We start from the raw sequence: 20,119 nt of genomic DNA, 5'->3' as shown, positions 1-20,119 counted from the left end.
TATATTTAGATCTAAAACTTCATAGTTATTTCGAATTTCAAACATTTCGGTTGAGCATCACTCAAGAGACATTATTTGTCGAAATGCGCATCTGGTGCATCAAAATTGGTACCGTATAAGTTTTACATTGAAATATACACAACGATTAATTCAGGTACTGCATTAAGCCATAGACTCTAAATGTTATCTTGATCACGTGTAAATAACTTGCATAAGTATAGTTATTGTGGTCAATTTATATTTCCTTGTCGACACAGTAAATGAAGCATAATGTAAAGGATATAAGCCAAAAACTGTCGTAGGGCCGAAATCAGTTCTTTCTCTCACAGAATTTTTTTTAAAAAACGGTTTCTCTCATATGTAAAGGATATAAGCCAAAAACTGTCCATTCTGTGAGAGAAAGAACTGATCGAGGCCCGTATGGAACGTTTGAGGCTTATATCCTACTTAAAACATTGCATCTTTTGTTCTAAGAATGGACAGTCTCTGGTAAACCCATTGACAATGATAATTATGAATAAAGCTATTTTTGAATAGCCTGACAATAAAACCAGTCTTATGTAGAAGTCTGTTTCTTTTGTTCACTTATTGGACAGTGTCGGGTAAATAGTCTTGCACTGCAGGTTTTATATTCACTCACTCTATAGTACTGAGCCATATCAACATGTCTTCCTTTGATGGGGAGAGCATTTTCATTGCACAATCAAAATTTAAGGATTTTAATGAAAGTACTGCAAATGTTATCTTAGCGAGTGTTATATTCTGGATATGGAAGATGAGAAAGTTTTGGAGCCAAATTTTGATTTGAAAAGCATTGTGTTTTCGAATATTTGGATGAGGAAATAATTATCGCCAACAAAAAGAACTCAATATGCCCATCTCGTGAAATGAAATGAAATGATTCATGAAAGCGAAAATAATAATTCAGAATTAGGATATGCTAATAAAGAAAACATAAAGTGTTGTTAAGAAGTTTCGGAATGTGCCTCTGAATACGACGAAATCCAAATACAGTATCATTTAAGTTTGAATGCGATATAATAATGGCCAATGGACTTTTAGAAAATTGCGAATCTTAAAGTTGAAGCAGAGATTTCTACTAAGAGCAAATATCGTTTTAAGTGTTTCAGTGATTTTTCCGATATCTGTGTTGATTCTTACTTGTATGAAATTTAGAATTAAATTTGTATCTCTTTGACAAATGTACTGTCTTTCTCTTATTTTCAGCCTACCTGTAGATGTCTAATAAGTTATTGGGTTTACCTGGCACTGTCCATTAAGTTGACAATTACTGTCCATTATTTTTAAGAACAGGCGGTATCTATCCATTCTTTAAAATAATGGACAGCAATTGTGAACTTATTGGACACCTACAGGTAGCGTTTTCACTACAAGTCGACTTTCTCTTATATAAAAGCGCGTAACAATTAAAATGTTTGAAGTAAAACAACCTTCCAAACGCAGTAAATATACATTAAAACCCTGTAAGCATAAACATATACCTTCTTATTGAATTTATTAGATTTTCACGGGAAGGAAATGTTCTATTTGTTCCTCAGAATGACACAAGTGTTTAAAGATTCGATAACCTCAATGCAACCCAAGCGTTATTTTCAATTTGATAAAACCTAAATTCAGAATTATGACATCAAGAATACATACGATATTTTGACATGAATTGGCTATTTATCAGTTTTTAAAAACTTTTCACAAGCTTCAATTTTATAACTTAGATATATTGTCTTTCCAGTACATTATAATGCAATATTCTTCGAGATATACTCGGGGTGGGGTGGGGTTAAAGACAAACATTTGTATTTAACAAATAAATTGAGAATTTATAGCATGATACATGAAAGGTGAAAATAACGAACAATAATCAATCTCATAATCCTATAAGCAATACAAAATTGAGAGTTGGGTAAACATGGGCCCCTGGATATACCAGAGGTCGGACCAGGTAAGCATCACCTGTCGACCAGTCACAAACGCCGTGAGCCCTATATCTCAATCAGGTAAACGGAGTTATCATAGTCAAAATCAGTGTGCCAGGACGGACTAACAATCGGTATGTCAGAGAGCATTTGACCCAATGACGAATTTAAGGTTTGGTTGTATGTTATCATATGATATAATATTGTAGTGAAGCTTGTGAAAACCTGAGCTCGATGTTTTTACACTTATAGATAACCAATTGTTGTCGAAATATCGTATGTATTTTTCATGTCATCATTCTGAATTTAGGAGGTTTTATCAATTTATTTATTTATAAAATCTAGGTCCTATATATGTTTATATATATATATACTTTTCTAAAGGAAATGAGTTTTATGTTATTCTTAATTCCTCCACCACTACTATGGAAATGTTTTGTAATCTCTGGTTTGCAGTTTGTTTCATCATTTTAGGTCGAATGCGTTTGAAACATCTTAATTTGATTTACATGTAAATTATAGATGGAGGTTTGATACAATGATAAACCTTATAGAACTAAAATAAATAGAGCATAATTTCATTTGATTAAGGTGATTCAGTTACTTTTATCATTTGGATGTGATGTAGTTATTACAGTACAGTATCCCTACGTCTTGCAAACGCAAGTAAAAGTAACCCATACAAGTTAAATTGAAAACTACTAACCGGGCCATGGTTGATGAAACGTACGAGTTCATAAAGCTACGAGTTCATAAAGGAACTTACACGATCGTTTGGATTCAGGGTATCAATGACGTATTGCACGGCCTCACGTGCCACCATTAAAAGTGTCTTGGATTCGTAGTTAGTACGCCCTGCCGTGACCCCCGAGATGTCAACCGCCACAACCACGTCTTTGGGTTTCTTTGTCGCAGAGGCTACGTAATACTGCCTGAGAAAGATGGTCAAAACAACAAAATTAGGTCTATTTTTAGAAACACGGGGAACATGTATCTTTGCTGGTTGCAATTGAGGATACTTGTCGCTCGATAAATGTTCTTCCATGAATATAAACAATCACGACTATTCGTTATCTTCACCTGTTCAGCTACATACAAAATGTTCATAAAAGTTTACATATCATGCATAGCCTCCCTTACATAGAACTGAAGTTGATTAAAACAAATACTTAAGGAAACAAACTGCTTCGATGTATATTTCCTTAGGCAGTATTTGTATTTGTATTCCCAACTTTGTATTCAACCAAACAGAAAAGATAAAGAAAGCAAATTCGCAAAACGTGAAATGCAGCACATTATCTTCATATTATAATAACATGTATACACACCTAAATCTGGGATCGTAGGAATAACAATTTGAGCTAAAACGTTGAGCTGGGTATATAAGAAACGTTCCATCACTTCCACCGAAGTATTGCCACAACATGTTGGGATTCAGTTGATAGTTCTTTTTCATGATCATTTCAATGTCTTTGTTGGGAAAGTGTTTTGATGAAGTTGATACCGATATGCATGCACCGTTCTCTGAAATCTGTAAAAGAATAGAATCATGTTTGTTGAGTAGATTCTTATGAGTGAACCCATATTATTATTTATTTTGTTCTGTGTGGATCCATATATGTTAGTATGGGACCAAATATGTTCTCTGTGGACCCATGTCGGTTCTGTGTGCACACATTCTTCGGAGAAAGTTTCTATAATATTTAGTCTCAAATTCAGACTATTCAACACATTTGTATAGATAGTGTTTACTTCACATTCGAGAATGCTTCACTGATGTGGAAAAGTAAATATTGCTAGGTGAATTTTCACAAATTTTGACCTATGCATGTAGCTTATGGCCGTAAAATTTAGGATTCTTTATCATGTTAACGTCTACCGTCAGTGAGACCCCTGGTTTTCAGGTCATCGCCGAGAGACCCGTGACTTCCCCTACTAATCTGAACGCTTGGCGAAGGAATAGTCACTACTTTTGTTAAATGTTTTAGATTTGACGTGGTGTCGGGATCCAGAATCCTGATTTCGTATCTCATAACGAGGTTATCGCGACCGGATGACTTTACAGTCCATGATGGACATAACATCGAAAAGCACTTCTCTGTTTAGGGTAAAAAATCGGCGTGACAGTTTAAACAGTTAGCCTAATCATTGAGTCTCTTCGATTTAAGTAAATTTAATAGAACTCCCTAACAATAAAATGTCTGTAATACAGATGAATCAACTACAAATGCCTTGTCACAGGTATAATATATATCAATATTACAGATAAAAAGGCCAATATCATCCCATATCATATCTTCTGTATCAAAGAATGCAAGAGGAATACACTATTAAATCAAGCTATTGAAAGGGGCTTAGAACAATAGCATATCAATATTGTGCCGAATTTGATCTCGGCATGGCAATACTATGCATGTATCATCTATCTGTCTACATCACTTACACGGTCGATAGAGGATGGTTACTCCTCCTAGGCACCTGATCTGACCTCTGGTATATCCAGGGTTTCGTATTTGCCCAACTCTCTATTTTGTATTGCTTATAGGAGTTAATAGATTGATCACTGTTCGTTATCTTCACCTTGCATTAGCTACATGTATGTTACACATTTTCGCCAAGATTTGCTTCAAATCTGTCAGAAAAACTAACTTGACATTTATGTTTAACCACCTTCTGTTTTAGGTCTCTGCAATGTGTTATTTAGATATTAAAAAATTCTTCAAGAATAAAATATTTACTTTTCAAATATCATCACATAAAAGCGTTGTCGGCCATACTCCTTAGCATCGAAATTTTAAAATACTGTTGATCTTACAACCAAAAAGCTTGTGAGTAAAAAATTCCAATTTATAGCTTCAAATTCTAATTTAAATCCAAGAGTTTCTCCATATGTAACGCATACTGTTGAAATGAAACCTCAAAATAATTGAAAGGTTTTGGAAATTATTGTTCATTATTACATGAATGTCAGGATAAAACAAAACAAACATACCTCTGTTCTGAACTTTGGGTTGTATGTGCCGTTTATTTTGCAGCATTGTGGAAAAGTACCCTGCTCAAAAGCAGAGAAGGAGTCATATTTCTGTGTTATGGCCTTTTTCACGTTCTTTAGCTGATTCGTCAGTGTTTGAAACATTTTTTCGAGGTTGTTGGTCATCTATGAATACAAAAAAGATATTTATCTATTTATTAAATATTTTATCCAGTATACTGTGCCATGAACGTCCGCACTCTAAATTAATGCTCAGGGACTATTTCACCTCTATCTGCTTAGATAACTCATTCGGAATTCCTCACATTCTGACCTCGGAAGTGATCGAATTGTCATCATGAGTTTTTATAGCTGCAGAACTGTAGCTCTCTGAAAAAATATTTTGACATAACAGAGAGCTACAGAGCCACCCCTTATAAAAACCTTCGATTTACGGCGTACAAAAAGCTGCGCACGGTTGAGGCCTTATATCGTTGTATTCTTGAGTTACTGTCTCATAAATTTAATATCAAAAAATTCTTAACATATTTTCCTACTATACTTGTGTCTAAACATACCTTCAAATATTCATTAAAGCCCCACACGACCTGAAAACTCCCAGCTTCAAATGATTTCGTTTGTTGACGTAGCCATGTTAGGTAGCCGGGTCAGTTCGTACCCTGTTGTTGTTGGTATATATTCATAAAATTCGTTATATGGTATGTATTCGCTCTTCATTTATTATCAATACGAATAATTTATAGAAATTAAAAAAATAAAGTTTTTCTAAAGGTAAAATAAGCTCTTGATTATAATGATAATGCTACTAAAGTCCTTAACACTCGTGTGGCAGGGACGGAGACCGGACCAGACTAATGAAAGCCGCATTGCTGTGAGTTTAGCTATTTGAATAATTATTATTTAAAGGCACTGGGATGATATATTATTTAAAATATTTAGCTAAAATATTTGTGGGGATATTAGTTCACATCTAGACGTTATTGTGCAAGTATGGAAATTAACCAGGATTCGAATTGACCGGCTACCTAACATGGCTACGTCAACAAACGAAATCATTTGAAGTTGGGAGTTTTCAGGTCGTGTGGGGCTTTAATGAATATTTGAAGGTATGTTTAGACACAAGTATAGTAGGAAAATATGTTAAGAATTTTTTGATATTAAATTTATGAGACATTAACTCAAGAATACAACGATATAAGGCCTCAACCGTGCGCAGCTTTTTGTGCGCCGTAAATCGAAGGTTTTTATAAGGGGTGGCTCTGTAGCTCTCTGTTATGTCAAAATATTTTTTCAGAGAGCTACAGTTCTGCAGCTAGAGTTTTTATATTTACGTCATCAAAACATACTAGTTCTCAAATTGGAATATATGGAGGCAGTTGAACGTTTTAAATTAAAGTGTATGCTAATGTAATCCTTTGCAAACTGTATTGTAATGGAAAGCCTAGTGGGGATCCAGGATAGAATAGTTTCTATTAAAGTACCCCTTGCTTGTCGTTAGGGGGAACTGAATGGGGAGGTCCTTAGGACGAGACCGCAAAAACAGACGCCAGGTGTCACAGTAGGTGTGGCACGATGAAGAGCTCACCCTGCTGAAATGGGTGTTGCTAAAACGCGAAACGGAACGGGATTCAAGATTTAGAATGATTAATGTAGATGGGATAACGTCAAAAAAGAGGGGGGAAATGATTCATTGTGATTAAAATCAACAATTTGTAAAGTGTTTACAAGCGATAAAACAACTTTATCTTAAAAGGTAGGATCATAAATTGATTAAGTGAATGAAATGAGACGTTTGTATAAGAATTTACAAAGCGTTTTACAAGAATTTTGAAATTTCGGAATTGACAGATGTGTTAGCGAGCAGCGACACCTATAGGTAGATAATGAAAAGAAAACACGTGGATTACACCCCCCCGGTGGCAAAACGCCATTAACGCACACATGATAACGTGTATGCGTCTGTACAGGGAGTGTGATAATAACATGTATATTACAACGACAATTCATGATCTTATTAAGTCAACTTAAACATCTTGTGTCTGATTTATCATTTTTTAACTTGTTTTTTGTTTTGTTTTGAACATATTTTATTGATGAAATCAAAAGGATTGGGAACAAGTTCTGACAACCTACAAGTTCCTCTCCTAAAATATTACAATATTTCATGCAAGGTAATAATTACCAGGTGAAATGTACAATGATTAAACGAATCTACAAATTTCTTCTATAAATTTATGAAGAACTGAAAAAATAGTTATATTAGTTTGCAGAGGTAAATTGACATTACCGCATAATACCAATTTTGTATCAATATTAACCAAGTCAAGCATGAAAAGGCGATTAAAAACATTATTTCTAGCCCTGGAGTAATTTTTACAAGCAAAAAAGAGATATACGTCTTCATTAATATGTCTACATTTACAAAAGGGAGAATTTGTAATATTTCGTTTATAAAGATCATAATTAAGTTTACACTTGTATCTTAGCTTTGTATGAATAATATTGATATATCGTTTTCCAAAATAGTAATATGATGGTGGTCTTGTAATGTTTGTTATATTTTTGCGGAATGAATTGATTGAGATGGCTTCTCTGGCTTCTACATTTAATAAATTCCACTGTATTACAGAGTCAGGTACAAATGATGTTTTGAATATTTCGGAATGTAAAACTGGTCTTTGTTTCTAGCATTATAAAGGGATATATTTTCATGTTTATGTGGAATAATTTCATTTAAATAATCAGGGGCGCTACCATTGCAAATTTTAAACATGGTAGTCATGTTTGCAATATAATGTCTACTTTGTAAAGTTTGCCAACCTGTTTCTAAATAAAGGGATTCTCTAGATGCAAATATAGGAAGACCAGCAACAATGCTAGCTGCACATAATTGTACTTTTTCAAGCTTATCAGTATCGTGAACAGAACAGCCATCCCAAATAATTGGAGTATATTCAAGAGTAGGTCTAATAAAAGCTATGTACAATTTTGACAGATATTTTCTACCAATTTTGAACTTAAGCCTTTTTAAAAGCCCTAATTTTTAAAAAGATTTATCAACTATGGAATCATTGTATAAAGACCAACTGAGGTTATGTGACAATAATAAGCCTAGATGACGATGGACTGGAACACACTCCAATCTATCACCTTGGAAAAATAATTTCGGTAAAATAGAATTATCTTTTTTCGAAAAATAAACAGCTTCAGTCTTGGATGGATTGAATTTGAGTAGCCACTTATTTCATCATTTTTGTAGTATATGTAAATCATTTTTAATTAACAGAGAATTCGTGACCGCAGCACGGGAGGAATTCTGGCTATTCATTTCTAAACTGAATACTTGTATACCTTAAGATTTATATTAATAATCAGATGACTTTTAATTCCATTCAAGCATAAATTCTGTGTTAGGGCTTTAGCTATTTCATATATTATGAAATAAATCTGTTAATTCCTCTTCCTATGGGTCGTAAACTTCACCCTAATTTACATTGGTTCTCTTTCAATCTTTCTTGCACTGATGATTGATCCAAATTAACGTGGTCTTCTTCCATTCGCGGCCTTTAACTTTTAAGTTGTAAACACACTTATGACGTCATTTACTTCGATTGCATTTAAACCGGAAGTTGCACTTCGAAAGGTATCGATTGTTTTCCCAGGTGTATAGATATGATTATCTTGGGAATCATAGCACCGATTTTGATAGGGTTTTCACTAGCATATTTAAGAAAGTGAACGTGATGGTATAAGCTTATGAATAAAAACTCCGTGGCTTATCTTTAACATTTATATTAATAATCACATGACTTTTAATTCCATTCAAGCATAAATTCTGTGTTAAGCTTTTAGCTAATTCATATATTATGAAATAAATCTGTTAATTCCTCTTCCTATGGATCGTGAACTTCACCCTAATTTACATTGGTTCTCTTTCAATCTTTCTTTCACTGATGAGTGATCCGAATTAACGTGGTCTTCTTCCATTCGCGGCCTTTAACTTTTAAGTTGTAAACACACTTATAACGTCATTTACTTCGATTGCATTTAAACCGGAAGTTGCACTTCGAAAGGTATCGATTGTTTTCGCAGGTGTATAGATATGATTATCTTGGGAATCATAGCACCGATTTTGATAGGGTTTTCACTAGCATATGAAAGGTGAAGATAACGAACAGTGATCAATCTCATAACTCCTACAAGCAATACAAAATAGATAGTTGGGCAAACACGGACCCCTGGACACACCAGAGGTGGGATCAGGTGCCTAGGAGGAGTAAGCATCCCCTGTTTAACATATTTAAGAAAGTGAACGTGATGTTATAAGTTTATGAATAAAAACTCCGTGGCTTATCTTTAACATTTATATTAATAATCACATGACTTTTAATTCCATTCAAGCATAAATTCTGTGTTAGGGCTTTAGCTATTTCATATATTATGAAATAAATCTGTTAATTCCTATTACTATGGGCCGTAAACTAAATTCAAATTCAGTTATCTTAAACATATCTAGTTGGATTAAAAGCACATTTGATTTAAAAAGCCTATGTTTTGGGGGAAATTGTTCAAAAAATTATTTAATCTTTTACAATCTTGTTTTCGGATGGGGTGTGTGTTACCTTTTATTCATTGGATAGGCTCATGAAATCGTTTCTTAAGGTAACAGCTAGGATAAAGTTATAGCATTTGCAAGGGGTTCAATGATAATTCAAGTCTTTTTCAGCAATTTTATCTTATTTTTCTTCTTCATTTGTGAAACAACATACTGTCACAATCTAGTGGGGGGGGGGGGGGGGTGATGACAAAGCCGGGAGAAAGCATGGTACCAACTGGCAATTACTTAACATTCTTATTAAAACGTATTATGCAAAATATTAAGCTAGCGCCTATTGGTACATTCATCCACATAATTCACCGTTTTAAAATGCATAATAAGGCATTATTATGAGGTATTAATATGAAATGGCGGATTCTGAGGATGCCTTTCTGTTCTCTCTGTAATTTCTGCTTCCCTTGTTCATAATAAGCCTTTTGATTTTACAAAATGCTGACCTCATCAACTTTATTGCATCACATATTTTCCGTTTCGTGTTTTAGCAACACCCTGCTCAAATGCCGTAAGCACCGAGCATGCATAATGTAGGTCTAAATTTTGCAGCCCTTCACCGGCAATGATGCCGTCTCCACATATGACTGAAAGATTCTTGAGAGAGACGTTAAACAATATTCAATCAATGTAATGGAAAAGTCAGCTGTAGTCATCTTTTGAAATTGAACACGGGATGAGAAAACTGGTAGTTTCGGCGAAGAAATGTAATAAACGAGTGCATATCACAACACCAATCACATCCGAGGTTTGTATGAAATGTAACGGAACCATTGGAGGATAGCAGATTTTACTTAAATCGACGATTGTTACGTTACATTTGTTTCACAATAATTGGCGTAAACACTTCCTTCTGCTGTTGAAATTGCAAAGGATGTGGGCTTCTAGAATTAATATTGCATAAAATTTGACGAGTCCCATGGGCCTTAATGAGTACCTGAACATATAGTCAGGAAATTGGTCATGGTTTCTTCAGGGTTCATTGTTAATGATTGGTGAGAAGTGATGATACAGATTTTCTGATAAAAGATTGATTATGGTTTAACGCCGTTTTCGTAATATTTCGGCCATTTTACGGCGGTTAACTAATTCAAATATGTTTGGTTGTGGGTGTTTGAGTTTCCCTGACGGCCCCAGTGAGCCTAAAGTCTATTTCGTATGGGCGTAAAATCACTACATTCTAAAAGAATGCGATGTATAGTTAATGAACAGTCACAAGATATACATTCAGGATGAAGTTCTCTGTTTAGTAGGTGCGAATGGGTCAATTTGGAATGTTCGATGCGTATTCTTGAAGTAATCACTTCGTCTTGACGTTTCATTACGATGTTACACGGTTTGTTTACTTTGTTTTGAATGGAGTAAAGTTTCTTTGTATCACAGAAATCCCAATAGATTTGCCAAAGAGAATTTACATACAGTTTTATGTAATATTTCAAATCAGCGTAGAGAATTTTGAAGTGTACAATATCCTCTTGAAGTGCATTTTTAGCCGCTTTATCTGTTTTGGTGTTGCCATGGATACCAATGTGACTTGGGATCCAGCAAAACTCAACAATTTTACCTTGTTTAGTTAAAAGATAGTACAGGTTTAAAGTATCTAAACTATATGGATGATCCATATTCATGTTGTTTAATGACTGTAGACATGATAGGGAGTCTGAAAATATAGAAAATGTTCGTCATTAGAAATTTTAATGTACTCAAAAGCAAACTGAATAGCCTTTGCTTTGGCGGTATAAATTGTTGCTTCATTCGGACGCCGTGCAGAGAAAACGTCGTCTGTGATAACTGCAGCAGCGACTTTATTTTGGTCTTTTCTACCATCTGTATAGATATCAATTGTAGAATGTTTGGATTGTTTTATTTCTGATAATTTTGCTTGAAAATAACGGAATTTGTTACAGATTTTTTATATTCAGGACCTGGTGTGTCAATTTTGAATTTTAGTAATTCCCATGGTGGTGGAAGTAGAAGATAACGAACAGTGATCAATATCACAAGCAATACAAAACAGAGAGTTGGGCAAACACGGACCCCTGGATATACCAGAGGTGGGATCAGGTGCCTAGGAGTAAGCATCCCCTATCGACCGGTCACACCCGCCGTGAACTCTATATCTTGATCAGGTAAACGGAGTTATCCGTAGTCAAAATCAGTGTGCCAAGAACGGCCTAACAATCCCTATGAAAGACATTAGACAGCATTTGACCCAATGATAGTTTATATTGGCAAACTAGATCATTTTAACGACCATAGAATTTGCGAAATGCTGACTTTAAACGAAACAGTTGGAACCCCTGAACCATCAACTTGTTTGTCAGTAGCCTGCCTCGATATACAAACTGACCATAATCAGAAGAAAGCCTTGGGTATCGAATCAGTTGAGAGATAGATATAAATACCATTTGCAGGTGATAATGGAATATTGCTATATCAATATGAAAAATTGACGATGGAGAAGCTGATTTCATCCCCTTTGTCCTAAAGTTTAATTGATTATGCGCCGTGAACATCTACTTTTAATAAAATATCTAAGTATGAAGCAGACGTGGACGACTCTGTGCTGTCTGTATTTTGGGTTCACTGGGATATATCGAATCGACATATGAAATGAAAATTATTATTGTTAATAAAATAATAATTCTTGTGAGGTGAAATTACTGCAAAAACGTGCGCAAAGAAAGCATAATCACCATTAATTCTTAAGACTGCTCGAAATAATTAAATCATTGACCATAATGCCGATTTCTTGAATCATATTGACCATCACGACATCATTAGTTAGTTAGAGAGACATGGTTTTGATTTGCTTCAGAAATGGGTCAAGATAAAAAATTCCTGCAATGCATTTAATCATGATCTCATCTCGTCTTAATGTCTGCTGTCCAAGGAATGGGTCAAGGTAAAAAAAAAAATTGGTACAGTACATCTTGTCTGAAATCTGCCTTCCATGTTGTAAGTTTGAAAACCTAATGTCAAAGGGTTCTCAGGTTATGGTCTGGACTATACTTTGATGTAAAAGAGTGACCTTGACAATGTAAGTAGGTCAAGGTAAAAAATGTTGGTGATGTGCACCCCATCCTCAATATTGCCTTTCCATATTACAAGTTTGCAGTCTTGATGTCAAACAAATCTTAGTTATGAAATCATCAAGTTTTTTTAAACATGACATTGAATGAAGAAATGGGTCAAGGTCAAAATTTTTGGTACAGTGCATCTTGTCTTAATGTCTGCTTTCCATGTTGTAAGTTTGATCCTAATGTCAAAGGGTTCTCAGGTTATAGTCTTGATTATACTTTGATGTAAAAAAGTGACCTTGAATGAAAAAAAGAGTCAAGGTCAAAGATTTTGGTACAGTACATCTTGTCTTAATATCTGCTTTCTAAGTTGTAACTTTGAAATCCTTATGTCAAATAGTTCTCAGGTTATAGTCTTGATGTAAAAGAGTGACCTTGACACTGTTAGTGGATGAAGGTCAAAAATGTTTGTGGTGTGCACCGCTCTTCCATATAACTTCTCTATATTCCAAGTTTAAAGTTTTAATGTCAAACGGTTGTCAAGTCAGCTTTTGGCCTTGACCTTGACTTTATAAATGGCTCAAGGTAAAAAAAAATTGGTGGAATTCCCTCTTTCCTCATTCCCCCTTCTCATATTCTAAGTTTGAAGTTTTAATGTCAAAGCGTTCTAAAGTTATGGTCAATTCATGTTTTTTCTTAATTTGACCTTGAATGAAGAAAGGGGTCAAGGTCAAAAATTTTGGTGCACTCTTCCATATCATCTCTCCATATTCCAAGTTTGAAGTTTTCATGTCAAACGGTTGTCAAATCAGCTTTTGGTCTGCACTATATTTTGACATAAAAATTGACCTTGACTTTATAAATGGGTCAAGGTCAAAAATTTTGGTGGACTTCCCCCTTGTCATATTCTAAGTTTGAAGTCTTAATGTCAAAGGGTTCTAAAGTTATGGTCTATTCATGTTTTTCTTAATTTAACCTTGAACAAGAGGTACTGTGAGCAATGCTCACTAAGAATACCCCCCGCTTACCCCAGTCTCCCAAAGGGTGTTGGTAATAGGTATAAAAAACAAATGGCATGACAAACCGAACCATATTGCTACTTCGATGTCCAGTGCCCGTGACCTTTGGACCCCAAAATCGATAGGGAACATCTTCATCCCATGGGTAGTCCATATGTATGATATGGTGACTGTAGGTGGAAAGGATAACGCTTTAGAGCCCGGAAACCATATTGCTACTTCGATGTCCAGTGTGTTTGACCTTTGACCCCAAAATCAATAGGGAACATCTTCATCCCATGGGTAGTCCATATGTATGATATGGTGACTGTAGGTGGAAAGGATAACGCTTTAGAGCCCGGAAACCATATTGCTACTTCGATGTCCAGTGCGCGTGACCTTTGACCTTTTGACCCCAAAATCAATAGGGAACATCTTCATCCCTTGGGTAGTCCATATATATGATATGGTGACTGTAGGTGGAAAGGATAACGCTTTAGAGCCCGTAAACCATATTGCTACTTCGTTGTCCAGTGCGCTTGACCTTTGACCTTTTAACCCCAAAATCGATATGGAACATCTTCATCCCATGGGTAATCCATATATATGATATGGTGACTGTAGGTGGAAAGGACAATGCTTTAGAGCCCGGAAACCATTGCGTCTACAGACGGACGGACGGACAGACAGACAGACGGACAACCCGATTCCAGTATACCCCCCACAACTTGTTGTGGGGGTATAATGAAGAAAGGGGTCAAGGTAAAAAAAAATTGTGCAGTGCACCTTATATCTATGTCCTCTTGCCACGTTCCAGTTTGAAATCGTAATGTCAAAGGGTTCTCAGCTATTGGCCTGGACTATATGTTGACATAAAAGATTGACCTTGACTTTATAAGTACGTCAAGGTCAAAAGTATGGGGGGCGGGCACCCCTCCTCCATACTATCTCCATATGTTCCAAGTTTGAAGTCTTAAAGTCAAAGGGTTCTCTAGTGAGGGCCCGGACAAAATTTGGTTGAAGAAGAAGAAGAAGAAAAATGACAAAAACATGTCTGTCCTTTGAAGAAGGGGAGACATAATTAGGTAATAAACAATATACACTTTATATAATCAACCAATGATTAAAGGGGAGATAATTCTATACAATACAACGAAATGGCGTTCCTCGCCACACTATCTGTAAGTTAAATTAAGATGCTTTAAATTACAAGATTAACATTTCAATGATTTGTTTGTATACATAAAAAGACTTGAGTCTTTGTTTCAATAACACAGGGTTTCCTCGGGTTTGGCGCTTCACACCTGCCTTAAATTAGCTCCGCCCAGCACTTAACTTACCTGAGGAAAACCGACCGGTTGAAAACCTCGGCCTTTAAGGCTAAAATATTGCTCTTATCCTTGCATTCAGAAGGTCAAAATTTTGGCTGTGAACATTAAATGAGTTATATTTTTATCTATCATCAAAAAGGAAAAAAATATTTTCTTCAAAAAACGTGAACCAGTCCCTTTAAAGGTATCTTAATGGTAGAAATATCCTCGCAAACATTTTAGACAATGACCTCATTCTTTAACCTCTCCATCAATAGGGATCACATTTTAGATATGACCTTGGGCGTTATTTACGTATGTGAAATTTTACGTGGGGCACCTTTGACCCAATATAGACATGCAAACAGTATGTGAATTTCATGTTGGGAGACGTTAATGAGATATCTTCAGCGTGGATGTTTCTTTGCAAATTCTGAAATATGAAGTATTTTCAACGACAGTTAACCAAAATAACTAAGTTTTAGTTTTGGTATCACTAACAAACTACACTCACCTTTTCTACAATTTCTGCCCCTGTGTCTGTTGGTTTGTCGTATACAAGGCTATCGTAATACGCCTACACAGAACAAAAATAAATATTGAATATCATTGAATAAATCAGTAGATAACCACAATACTTCTTATTTACATTGAAATGTTACAGAACTGACTACCTGCAGATTGGGTGCACCGATTCCGTTTCTATCCATCCTTTCAAGGTCATTAGAAAATTTTAGTCCGGTCAAAAGCTGTGCATCCTGAGAAAGGGCAACCCATGGCAACAGAGACACCAAGACCAGATATAAATTCATACTCCTGAAATGATTGTTTAGTTTTTGTTTTTTTTACCGAGGATTCAGTAGTGAAGACCAGTTGATATAAGTGAAGCAGGATCTATCTAATACCCTCATTATACAATTCACATTTATTATACCCGACCTTTTACGTCTCCATATGAATGAAAAATTGTCAAGAGGGACGACAAACCATATAAAATCAATCAATTTTTAAAAAGAATATTGCTCGTATCTTCTTCCCCACCCCCTTTTGTTTTCAGCAGTAACCAATTAATCTTTTTGAATATGATAGGTGGTGTCCTTTAGATGTTGTAATGAAGTTCTTTTGAATTTTGTGTAGGCAATAGAGAAATGATAAATCGTAGAATAAATAAAAAGAAAATTTATTTAACAATAAGATAAGAAATATAAAGATGTTTGAAAAACAAAGAAATCACACTTTCACATACACACACACTCTCACTGAGAAAGAAAATATAAATTGATATAATAAACCTGGCAATACTGACAATGAATATAATGTATAACTGTCAAAACAATTTAATAGTCAATACAACGAATATGTCAGTCCAGACTGAAAATGTAACTGGTAATAAATGTATTACAAAATGGTTCAAATGGTAGCAAATTCCGCTAACTACAGAAAAGGTTAAACAGTAGTAAATTACGTCTGTAAATACAAAATTTCTCAAATTCCTTTTTGATAAAATGTTAATTTACTGAAACTCAATATGAAAGTTTGGCTACTCAGCACAATTCAATTGAACGCCACGTCACACTTGGCACAACCAGGCCTCCATACACAACACAGCGCTATCATCCCACCGCTGCCACCATATGTAATGAAGTTCAATGTGATTTCTTTGTGTTTTTCAAACGTCTTTATATTTCTTATCTTATTGCTAAATAAATTTTCTTTTTATTTATTCTACGATTTATCATTTTCTCTATTGCCTACACAAAATCCAAAAGACCTTCATTACAGATGTGTAATAAGGTTTTGGAATTTTCAATATTACCCGGGGGTAAAAAAAAAAAATACCGATGGTTTTTTCCTTAAAAAAATAAATGGTTCCGAGAACCCCTCCTTCATTTTACACAATAGCGAAATCTTTGATAGATGATTAGTGACATTCTCTAGATGTGCAATCAGATTTTGAAATTTTCATTTTCACCGTGGGGGCTAAATTGGTATGAAAACGAGAATCTAAAATAAGGAGAGGGTATACACGTAGAACGGAGACAAACACTTGCGTGCGGGTATTACTGTCATATGACTGCATCTAGTCTCATATTTATTCAGACCAGACTGTTGTTAGACATACAGAAAAAAAATTAATATGACCTTTTATACTACATGGACGTTTAATACGTTGTGCATTTTGTATAAAATATTTGTCTCTTTTATATTGAAAAATGTGAAACCCATAAACATGATCTTGCTAAATACATTGTACAATGATACCACCAATTCAAAAGCATCTCACTTGCATGGGATGTCTATCATTGACATACATTTGATTTATGCATGGGACGTCTATCATTGACATACATTTGATTTATGAATGGGACGTCTATCATTGACATACATTTGATTTTGAATGGGACGTCTATCATTGACATACATTTGATTTATGCATGGGACGTCTATCATTGACATACATTTGATTTATGAATGGGACGTCTATCATTGACATACATTTGATTTATGAATGGGACGTCTATCATTGACATACATTTGATTTATGCATGGGACGTCTATCATTGACATACATTTGATTTATGCATGGGACGTCTATCACTGACATACATTTGATTTATGCACATTTTCTACTTTCTAACTTTCTTTTCATCTACATGCTGTATAAATCTTGTTATAATCAAATACTCATACTTTGAGCACACACGATATGGGATAATTTTGTTATAATAGTTTACTGCCCTTAAATGAACATTCAAACATGCATAAATAATTAGAACACAATGGAAACACTACTTAGACGACTGTTATATCATATGGTACAAAGGTGAAGACCAGCGAATACCATTTGCACTATTCTTAACATTCTGAACACTACATTGAAATTTAAGATAATAATTTATACAATCAGTATTAGTATGTTAGCATGAAAAAAAAAAATTGGAAAAATTTTAAATCATCGAAAATCAACGACAAAGCTCTTTATTTATACCAGTACTATTAAGATACACGCCAAAACTAATGTCACAAGACTATACTAACCAAAACTAATGTCACAAGACGATACTACCTAAAACTAATGTCACAAGACGATACTACCCAAAACTAATGTCACAAAACGATACTAGCTAAAACTAATGTCACAAGACAATACTAACAAAAACTAATGTTACAAGACGATACTACCCAAAACTAATGTTACAAGACGATACTGAGCAAAACAAATGTCACAAAATGATACTGGCCAAAACTAATGTTACAAAACGTAACTACCCAAAACTAATGTCACAAGATGATACTACCCAAAACTAATGTCACAAGACGAGACTACCCTAAACTAATGTCACAAGAGAATACTAACCAAAACTAATGTCACAAGATGATACTGGCCAAAACTAATGTTACAAAACGATACTACCCAAAACTAATGTCACAAGACGATACTACCCAAAACTAATGTCACAAGACGAGACTACCCTAAACTAATGTCACAAGAGAATACTAACCAAAACTAATGTCACAAGATGATACTGGCCAAAACTAATGTTACAAAACGATACTACCCAAAACTAATGTCACAAGACGATACTACCCAAAACTAATGTCACAAGACGATACTACCCTAAGCTAACGTCAGAAGACGATAGTATCCAAAACTAATGTCACAAGACAATACTAACCAAAACTAATGTCACAAGATGATACTGGCCAAAACTAATGTTACAAGACGATACTACCCTAAACTAATGTCAGAAGACAATACTGGCCAAAACAAATATCAAAAGACGATACTACCAAAAACGAATGTCACATGACGATACTACCCTAAACTAATGTCACAAGAAGATACTACCCTAAACTAATGTCACAAGACGATACTACCCTAAACTAATGTCACAAGACGATACTAACTAAAACTAATGTCACAAGACGATACTACCCTAAACTAATGTCAGAAAACGATATTACTTAAAACTAATGTCACAAAATGATACTACCCAAAACTAATGTCACAAGACGATACTACCCAAAACTAATGTCACAAGACGATACTACCCTAAGCTAACGTCAGAAGACGATACTAGCCAAAACTAATGTCACAAGACAATACTAACCAAAACTAATGTCACAAGACGATTCTAACCAAAACTAATGTCACAAGACGATACTAGCGAAAATGGTCCGAACTAGTAGTATACACATTCTTCTCAGATGTGAATATTATTTCAATCAAAGCAACTACTACTGAACCATTGCTTATGAATTATATCAGAAGTCACCATCATGATCTGAGAGTCGGACAGTGATCTCTCAATGACGCTAAATAAAGTTTAAAATGTTTCATCATGGAGCTTGTTAAAGAAGATGAAATGACAACCCGTTCAAGTTAACTTCGAAATCTGCACTGCATAAAAAATAGTTTCTGGTAGGCTTAAAACTGTACAAAATACATAGCTATACTATATACATGAGGGGGGTTTTCACATGGAAATTTCCTATTTCAAGTTTCAGCACTGCGGAAATTTAGGCTGTCCTATTGATGTAAAAAGTAACGCATGAGTATAATACATTGTACTCGTAGCTGTAAGGAAATAATCATTAAAACAGGTGACATTACTTTTCACAGGGAAATTTGAAGGATATAGCATATGGTGCATTCATTTTGTTTAGTTTATAGATCTGTCTAACTTTGTTCAATGTTGATCATATTTTCTATGCGATATGGGGTGAAAAATTTGAATGCGTATTTATCATTCTATTTTACATTGAAGATGGGACTCAAAAGCTAGGCTAGCAGGGACATTTCTAAAATCCAGAATGTCTAATCGTAGCTAGGGAATCCTCGTTAATATTGGTGATGCCACACTTCGCACGAGAATTTAAAGCTGACATGAATTAATAAATACGTACACCTTTCTCATCTTATCCGCCATATTTCTTTCAGGTAGCCTAATTTACTCTACCCGTATATACCCCAAATGTGATTGTCACACCTGAGTGATTTTTCTAGGTGGACTCGACCAGTGCACATCTCCGATAGTAATATATAGGGAATGAGAAACAAATAAAATAACATTTTAAAACATTATGCTTTGCTCAAAATTACAAAATATTGATTGTATACTAATGCAACATTCTAGAAGTTTAGATAAGTTAGACAAAAATGCAAAAAAAAAAAAAAAAAAAAAAAAAAAAGCTTTTCTTGCATACTTGTAAGTGCATGCAAGTATTTGCGTTTTCTAATAAAATAAATGCGGA

General features: G+C 34.7%; 1 protein-coding gene across 3 annotated transcripts in view; it reads right to left on the bottom strand.

Moving 5' to 3' along the window:
* Positions 1–20,119, bottom strand: part of LOC125672275 (VWFA and cache domain-containing protein 1-like) — a 60,065-nt gene that overhangs the window by 29,357 nt on the left and 10,589 nt on the right. For 2 of the 3 annotated variants that reach the window (XM_048908486.2, XM_048908495.2), the window contains exons 2-6: positions 15,538–15,679; positions 15,378–15,440; positions 4,927–5,091; positions 3,263–3,465; positions 2,701–2,866 (exon numbers count right to left, since the gene is read on the bottom strand). In XM_048908486.2, coding sequence (XP_048764443.2) covers positions 2,701–2,866; positions 3,263–3,465; positions 4,927–5,091; positions 15,378–15,440; positions 15,538–15,675 — 735 coding nt within the window. In that variant the 5' untranslated portion in view covers positions 15,676–15,679. The remainder of the gene's footprint in view (positions 1–2,700; positions 2,867–3,262; positions 3,466–4,926; positions 5,092–15,377; positions 15,441–15,537; positions 15,680–20,119) is intronic. The other variant, XM_048908503.2, reaches the window with a different exon arrangement.

This window comes from Ostrea edulis, chromosome 1 (genome assembly GCF_947568905.1).
Source record: "Ostrea edulis chromosome 1, xbOstEdul1.1, whole genome shotgun sequence".
Taxonomy (NCBI): domain Eukaryota; kingdom Metazoa; phylum Mollusca; class Bivalvia; order Ostreida; family Ostreidae; genus Ostrea; species Ostrea edulis.
The sequence above is the reverse complement of the archived record's forward strand: the minus strand, read 5'-3'. Positions and strand labels throughout refer to the sequence as shown.